General features: G+C 58.6%; 1 protein-coding gene across 3 annotated transcripts in view; it reads left to right on the forward strand.

Moving 5' to 3' along the window:
- Positions 1 to 8,147, forward strand: part of AGAP3 (ArfGAP with GTPase domain, ankyrin repeat and PH domain 3) — a 101,067-nt gene that overhangs the window by 59,842 nt on the left and 33,078 nt on the right. For 2 of the 3 annotated variants that reach the window (XM_053409718.1, XM_053409717.1), the window contains exons 8-9: positions 1,331 to 1,486; positions 5,502 to 5,594. In XM_053409718.1, the coding sequence (XP_053265693.1) occupies positions 1,331 to 1,486; positions 5,502 to 5,594 (249 nt within the window). Of the gene's footprint in view, positions 1 to 1,330; positions 1,487 to 4,062; positions 4,186 to 5,501; positions 5,595 to 8,147 lie in introns of those variants that run through there. The other variant, XM_053409719.1, reaches the window with a different exon arrangement.

An 8,147-nucleotide genomic window follows, 5' to 3' on the forward strand; every position in this document is an offset into this window, starting at 1 on the left:
AGTGCCGCAACCCCAGAGTCGGCCACAACTGGACCTAATGGTCAGGGGTCCCTTTAACTTTACTAATATTCTGTTGGGAGCTGTCCAGAGTGGCTGAGGCAACCCAGCCAGATGGGCGTGGTATAAATAAATTATTATTATTATTATTAGTGTCCTCTCGATTCTGACAAAACAAAGTTTCCTGGCGTATATTTTGCTGTAGGAGGTGTAGTTTGGTCAGAATTGATTCGACGCTTCCAGAGTTAATGCTAAATACTTTACTTCTGGTCACTGAGCCACCAGAGCCGCTAGAGGGCCATGAAATATTGTGTCCTGAACTTTTTAGACTTGCCTATCCATCTGAAGGTAAACGGCGTTTCCGTGCGCTGCTCTGGTTCGCCAGAAGCGGCTTAGTCCTGCTGGCCACATGACCCGGAAGCTGCACGCCGGCTCCCTCGGCCAATAAAGCGAGATGAGCGCCACAACCCCAGAGTCGGCCACGCCTGGACCTAACGGTCAGGGGACCCTTTACCTTTTATCCATCTGAAACCCAAGGGGCAAATTGGTTGCCAGATGTGATTTTTTTCAGCTCTTACTAGTAGAGTTGGAAGGGACTCTTTAGGGTCATCCATCCTACATTGGCTCACAGTACGTTTTCTGAGCACAATTAAAAGTGTTAGTGCTGACCTTGAAAGCCCTAAACGGCCTTGGCCCAGTATACCTGAAGGAGCGTCTCCACCCCCATCGTTCTGCCTGGACACTGAGGTCCAGCGCCGAGGGCCTTCTGCCGGTTCCCTCATTGCGAGAAGCAAAGCTACAGTGAACCAGGCAGAGGGCCTTCTCGGTAGTGGCGCCCGCCCTGTGGAACGCCCTCCCATCAGATGTCAAAGAGAACAACAACTACCTGACATTTAGAAAACATCTGAAGGCAGCCCTGTTCAGGGAAGTTCTTAAGGTGTGACATTTTAATGTATTTTTAATCTTTGTTGGAAGCCGCCCAGAGTAGCTGGGGAGACCCAGCCAGATGGGCAGGGTACAAATAATAAATTATTATTATTATTATTATTATTATTATTATTATTATTATTATCATCCAGTACAACCCCCTTCAATGCAGGAATCGCAAATAAAGCATCGCTGGCAGGTGGCTCCAAACCCTTGTTTAAAAAGCTCCAAGGAAGGCGAGGCCTCCATTAGAAATCACTTAAGCACCATCTGCTGTTCTTGTTGATTCTGCAGCCGGTGGGGGGGGAGGCAGCCCCTTTTGGGGGGGGTAGGATAGGTGGCTTGGTGGTGTGGGAGGCCCCCCAGTGTCGCCCCCCTGGCCTCACGCGTCCCCCTTCCTCCCCAGGCTGCCAACGGGAGCGGGGCCTTCAGCGACTACTCGTCCTCTGTGCCCTCGACCCCCAGCATCAGCCAGCGAGAGCTGCGGATCGAGACCATTGCCGCCTCCAACACCCCAACCCCCATCCGCAAGCAGTCGAAGCGCCGGTCCAACATCTTCACAGTGAGTGCCTGAGTGTCCGGGGGGCGCATGGGAAGAGGGTGGGTGGGGGGCTCCTTTGGGTGGGCTGCCTGCTCAGAGCAGCCCATTCATTGCCTGCAGGGGGGGCAAAGTGGGGCGACACCAAGGCATAGCTGTCAACCTCCCCTTCTTTTTGCGGGAAATTCCCTTATTTCAGCGCTGCTTCCCGCTGCTATCCCGGATTGTTAGATATCCCATAGACTGTCCCCGGGACAGGTGAGGCTGCTGATCCCTTATTTTCAAATCCGAAAGTTGACAGCTATGCACCAAGGTTGCCCCACAACCATTTGCAAATGGTTTGGACACAGGAGGGACGCACATCCACTTTGCAGATGATTAAAAATCGGGACAGATTGCAAACACTGCTGGGAATAGGGTTGAGCTACAGGGTGACGTTGTGGAGACATGAGGGGGGAGCAGAGATTTCATGAAGAGTCACTCTGGATTGTCCTCTCCCCGGAGTGACCATTTTTTTTAGCTTTCTTGGTTGTCCAGAAAATACTGAATTTGAAAAATTGGGTCCCTCCCTTTGCCCCACGGCCTTTGGCTTCTGCCTCTCTGATTCCTATTATTATTATTATTAGTTAGAATGGATATACCGCCCTATACCCAGGGGCCTCAGGGCGGTTCACAGATTAAAATCAAGATATAAAGTCACAAAATACCTAACAAAAATAAAAACAACAGCCCAATAGGCCTCCCGGCAAAAAACCCCCACATTTTTAAGAGGGCATAGGATGTAAATCGGACCAACCAAAGGCCTGGTTAAAAAGGAACGTATTTGCCTGGTGCCTAAAGGTGTTTAATGAATGCGCCAGGCAAACTCCCTGGGGAGAGATTTTGAGGACCCTCGTTGCTTCCTCCTCAGTTTTAAGGGCCCAGTTCCCTCCCCGCTTCTGTTCTTCTACAGAAGTCCAGATACCACCGGGGGGGGTGCAGATTTCCTGCAAATAGCTATAAAGACAAAATTTTTGGAAAATCCTGGGAGGAAGGGTGTGGCTGCCACCTGCCCTTCAGGGAAGCGAAAGGGGCTGCCCCCCCGGGGGTCTTCCATCTTAAAGAATGGCCAGGGGACATGGTTGGCCAGTCCATACTTTTGAAAAATTGCATCTCTTCCAAAGAGAATCCTCAGGTGGGACCTCTCCCCATTTTTCAATCATCTGTTTGCAACACGGGCCCGGGCTGTCCCGTCTTGAAGTCTTGACCATTGTAGAGAATCTGTATCTTTGAACACGGGCAAAGGTTTCCTGATTTCCAATCGGAGAAAAACCACGAACACACTCAACCCCAGAGCAGGCATCACCTGGCCTGAAAGCAGCTGCGCAGCCCCCCCCCCGGCCCACGAGGGCCACAGAGCAGTGCATGCCCCTCGGGAGGGAGGTGGGGGCACCTCCAGAGGCTGTGGGTCTTGCTGGGGCTCCTTGGCGTGGCTGTGAGGTCTTCTGCTGCAGCGGGGGGGGGGGGGCGGGATGTAGAAGCTGGGGCTTGCCTGTCTGGCGCTCAGGCGGGGGCTGTGGGGCACAGCCTTTGCAAAGACAAACAGCCGCAGTTCTCTCTTGCAAGCCCACCCCCCCTCAGCCCACTTGACCAGACCCAGTCTCTGGGACTTCTTCCCTGGGCCACTTCCGCGCACAAACACAAACACACCCTGCCTTCCTGGGTCTCGGCTCTTCCTCTGCAAGGGGGCTGCTGCTGGCTGCGGGGGTCCGGCGGGGGCCCTGGCTGTCCTTGCTCCTGCTTGCTTTGCTGCCCCCACTGCACGCGGCCCCCTCCTGGCGCTCCTGCTTGCTCCCGCTGGCTGCTGCCTTCCTCCCTGCTCCTCGCGGGCGGATCTTTGAGTGAGCGAGCGCTGCGCTGGCCTGCTCCCTCTCTCGCTCTCTCGCTCGCTTGCCCCCAGCGCCACCCGGACGGAATGGCTTGCCGTGAGACCACCCCTCTTGCTTGGCGCCCCCCCCCCCCGAGCTCCCTGCGGATCGGCTCTCTTCACCATGCTTGCTCACGTCCATCCACAAACTGCTGCCCCGCAGCTGCTCTCACGTGGGGGTCCTTCCAGGGGGCGGCACTGGCGGGGGGCTCCGGACGGGGGCTCCTGAAGGGTCTGGCAGCCGGGGCTTCTTTGGCTGTTGGGGGGGAGGGAGGGGACCCTGTTTCCTTGGTCTTCACCTGTGCACCCCTCATTCCCATGGCTGCTGCTCCCCCCCCCTGCCTCCCCCTCCAAACTCCGGCTGCTTCTGCCCCTTCCTGGCTCCCTCTCCTGCTCTCTGCACCAGCCAAGGAGGACGGAGGGTGCCAGTGTGTCTCTGGCCAGCAGGTGGAGGCAGAATCCTGCTTCCCTTCCTTCCTCCTTTCTTCCTCCCTCCCTTGGCTCTTCCTTCTCTCTCATCTGCTCGGCCTGATTGCTGCTGCTGCTGCCGCTGCCGCTGCCCCACCTCTGGGCTGGCCGGCCTGATTCTCTGTGTCCTTCCTGCCGTGCCCCAGACAGACAGACAGACAGACGCGCACACACGTCCTTTTCTGAGTATAACATGCCAAACTCTTTATTCTTTCGATATTTGCAGATATGTGCCACTGTTTCCAACTTTTCATCAACCAAAAGGCCTTTTCAACTCCTTCCAAATTAGAAGATCCCGTTGGTTTCCCAGCAGGCACCTCAGTACCAATTCTCTCACTTTTCATTGCCTCTCCAGGGCCGGATCAGGGACAGGCACTGGGAGTGATCTCAGATTAGCGGCCTGCCCTACCTGCCGCCTGGGTCCCCCTTCTCCCGGAGACACGCAGGAGCCTTTAGCCCCTCCTCCTCCCCCCCTCTCTAAAGTCTCTCGGAGGGAGTCTGCTGCGCCTGCCCTCTAAGCCAGGACTTTGCTGGGCGAGCTGGACTGTCCGCGTGCCGAGAAGGGGCCCTCCGGGGACAGGACGACCGACAGAGCCGCCAGGAAGTGCCAGGAGATGGAGGGGCCACGGGACGCTTTGCCGCCGGTCGCGCCCTGCTACTTGCTCTCCGGCTCCCTCCTTCCTCCTGCATGGACTCCTCCTCTCCTCCTCCTCCTCTTCTTCCTCTTCTTCTTCCTCCTCCTCCTCTTCTTCCTCCTTCTCTGCCACGGCCGCCGCCGCCTCCCCAGACGACTATGGCTCTTGGAGGCCCCCTCTTTTGAGCTCGCCGGAGTGCGGGGCAAGAGGGCTGCTGCCGCCGCCGCCGCCAGCTCCTCCTTTCCGACCCCCTTCCGAGTGCGCAGGGGTTGGTGCGGCCGGCTGCGTTGATGGACAGACAACGCAAGGGCTTGTAAGATGGACGGACGCCGGCCGAGGGCCGAAGGCTGCCTCCTCCCGCCATTCTTGTGGTTCTGAATGTCTCGCTTGCGTCCCCGCCGTGACTCCCGCAAGGCTCTCCGCTGTCTCTCCAGCACCTTCCACGGACGGCTTCTCAGCAGACTGTGGTTTCCAGCTTCATCTAGTGATCCGTTTATTTATTAAGCTGATGGTGGTGATGATGATGATGATGAACTGGAGTTATTGCTCTTCCTCTCCCCGCCCTCCTCCTTTCTCTCTCTCTCTCGCTCTCTCTCTTTCTCTCCCCAAGAATCATGTTCTAAATGTAAAGTAGCTGTTTATTGTCAAAGCTCTTTTGTAAGGGGCTGACGGTGGCCCAGTGACATCCGCGACTTTGTATGGTGCCCGTGTGTTCACCAAATAAACGGTTGGATTAGTCGGGCTGGTGCCTTCTTTTCCGGCGGTGCTTTTGCTGCTGCTGCTGCTGCTCCCGCTGCTGCTGCTGCTGTTGCTGCTGCTCCATCCATGCTCACCCCATCCCATGCTCCTCTCGTCTGTCACCCCATCCCGGGGGGCGGGTGGGCGGGGGCCGAGGCCACGGCAGCGCCTCCACTCCTCTGGCCTGGGGCTGGAGCAGAGAGCAGGCGGGGCTCCCCTGAGTCTCCAGGGGGCAGCCTCCCTTGCCCTGCCCTCCCTGCCCATCTAACGCCCCCTGTCTCTTCTCTTCCAGTCTCGGAAAGGCACGGACATCGAGCGGGAGAAGAAGGCCCCGGAGTGTAAGGCGGACTCCATCGGCAGCGGGCGGGCCATTCCCATTAAGCAGGTTCGCGCTCTTCCCCCACCGCTGCAGCCCTGGAGGGAGGGCAGAAGGGGCACCTGGGGCGCACCCACTCTTTTTCCTTCCCCGCGACTGAGGAGCATCTCTTTGTCAGGCCCATTGTGTTTCTCCATGCCAGTGTTGCAGTCACCAGCTCTGTGTTCGGCTACTCTGTGTGCCTACGTGTGTGCATTTGGGCGGCAGGGAGGAGGGGAGGCCTTTGCTATGCTCTCCAAGGTGCCATCGGGGGGCTGCCAAGCACCATCTGCTGGCTGGCAACATCTGTGGGACTCCATGTTGCTTGCTTGGGCCCTCGTGCAATGTTCAGTGGGTGTGGGGGGCGGGCACCATTCAGCATGGGTCTCTGAAGGCTGCTGGGGACCAGGCCTTGCCCGTCCAGCCAGGATGCAAAGGCTGGTTGCAGCTTCTTGTTGGCACTTGGCAGCCTCGCCTGGCATTGAGCCCTGGCCCTGAACGTAGATTCCAGGGGCCGGGGTGGCTGGCCTTGCTGAAGAAGGCCTGGATGAAAGGACGTCCTTCCCCGGAGCCGGTCAAGTGCTGGGCTGGCTCTCTGTGTCAGACCTCCTTCGAGAGGAGACCGAGCTCCGTAATCCCGTAAGGTGGTTTTGCTGCCATCTCCGCTACAGCAAAAGTCTCTGCAGGGAGATTTCCTCCAGACAGCGCCAGGCCTTCTGGAGGAAGCCCCCTGCCTCGCTGTCTGCCCCAGTTGGGGAAAGGACCTGGTAAGTTGAGATCTCTCTCCCCAGTGGGCAGCCCCTCACGTCAAAGAAGGTGGACAGGAGTCGTGGTTGCTGGTTGTGGAAGAGGAGCCTTCTGGGGCTTTGGTGCAAAACGTCTCCTGGAAGTCTCAGGGGCAGGACCAGGGCAGTGTCGTCCGCCCCCCCCCCCCGCCAACCCCTTTCTCTGTCACTGACACACCGGGCAGCTGGAGGAGGGGGAATCTGAAGGAGAAAAAGGGCAGGAAGGGAAAAGGTGCAGCCGAGGGTGTTGCAGTTCAGGCAGCCTTTGTGGGAAAGAGAAGCTGTTTCCCCAGGACTTTGTTGCCGGCCCTTGGCTTTTCGGGGGCCCCACCCGCCAGCAGCCCACTCCCCACAAGGGTTTGGACCCCTTTCTCTCTCCTTTCCATGGCAAAGCAGGAGGCCTCGGGGGACAGGGCATGATTTGTGCTGGCTCTGCTTGCCAGCCATGGGGCTTCCCACTCTCTTTTGGGGGTCATGTGTCGGGGGGCTGACTGAGCCCCCTCCTGGCCTTGGTGACTGGTGGCAGCTTGGCGGGGCTGCAGGCCACGCAGCCCTCCTGTGGCTTTCTGTCCGTGGTGGCTGGGCTGCCATTTTGGGGTGCTCTCTCCTCCTCTCCCCCAAATGCACGCCTGCAAGGCCACAAGGCTGGGAGGGCTCTCCTCACTCCTGGCCCCTCAACATGCCCCAACCCGGGGCTTCTGTGTGAACTCGGTCCAGGGCCCTTGCCAGAGGTCTTCTGTTGGGCTGCAGAGCCTTGCTGGGGTTCCTTAGCAAAGTCTCCCTCCCAGCTGGGAGCTTGGGGGCAGAAGCAGGCTCCCCACGGTGACTTGGGAGAAGGAGAGCCCAGAGGCCCGTCCTGTCCAACATCCTGCTCTTGCTGCGGCCAAACAGTTGCCTGTTTACTCCCGTGGCCAAGGGTTCAGGCCAACCCAAGGCTGCCCCTCTGCGCTAACTGGAAGGTACAGGCAGGGTCCTAGCCCCAGAGCTTCCCTGCAGACCCTCCCGGCCGGCTCCAGCCCCCTACCGCCTGAGAGTCAGGCCACAGGGCTCATCTAGTCTAGGGTTCCCTGCCCACAGGAGCCCCCAGGGGCAGCTGGGCAGGAGGGAAGAAGCCCTACCAGCCCAGGCCCCCCCCCAACCCAGCCCTCCATGCCTGGCTTGCACCGGTGGAGAGCTGGGCTCCTCAGTGGGGCTGAGCAAGAGGGGAGCAGCCCCCCCCTCCTCCCTCCTTGTCCTGCCTGGGGTGCTCCCATCCTCCCCAGCCCCTGGGGCAGTTGCTCCGGCCCCATCCCATCCTGCGCTCTCCCTTTCTGGGCTGCCTGGGCCGGGTGGCTTCTCCTTGGAGGGAGCAGGGATCATGCTGGGAGCTTAGATTACATTTAAATTGCCATTTGCATTTTCCAATCAATACGCGACTTTACAATTAAGTTTGGTGTTAAAATTCTTAGCGAAAAGTGAGTGGAAGGGAGATTTGTGGAGTAAACGAGTCCTGTGGGGGCCATTGCTGCTCCCTGCTTCATTACCCTGCATATTGCTGCTCTTGCTGCTGCTGCCGCCGCTGCCGCCTCCACTTCCAGCCTCAATCTAGCAGCCTGGCTTGGCGGGGGGGGGGGAGAGATGTGTGCATGTGGGGAGGAAGGCGGCCTGCCCCATCGTGGGAGACCCCTTTCCCCCAGTGGGGACACACTGGTTGGGGGAGAAGTGGCAGGCGGGCGGAGGGGGGTGGCTTGGCTGGAGGGGGTGGGCATTGCCCTTTATTGGCATAAGGCATCTCCTGTGTTGGGGGGGTCCTGCCTGC

Source organism: Podarcis raffonei, chromosome 12, assembly GCF_027172205.1.
Source record: "Podarcis raffonei isolate rPodRaf1 chromosome 12, rPodRaf1.pri, whole genome shotgun sequence".
In the NCBI taxonomy this organism is placed as follows: domain Eukaryota; kingdom Metazoa; phylum Chordata; class Lepidosauria; order Squamata; family Lacertidae; genus Podarcis; species Podarcis raffonei.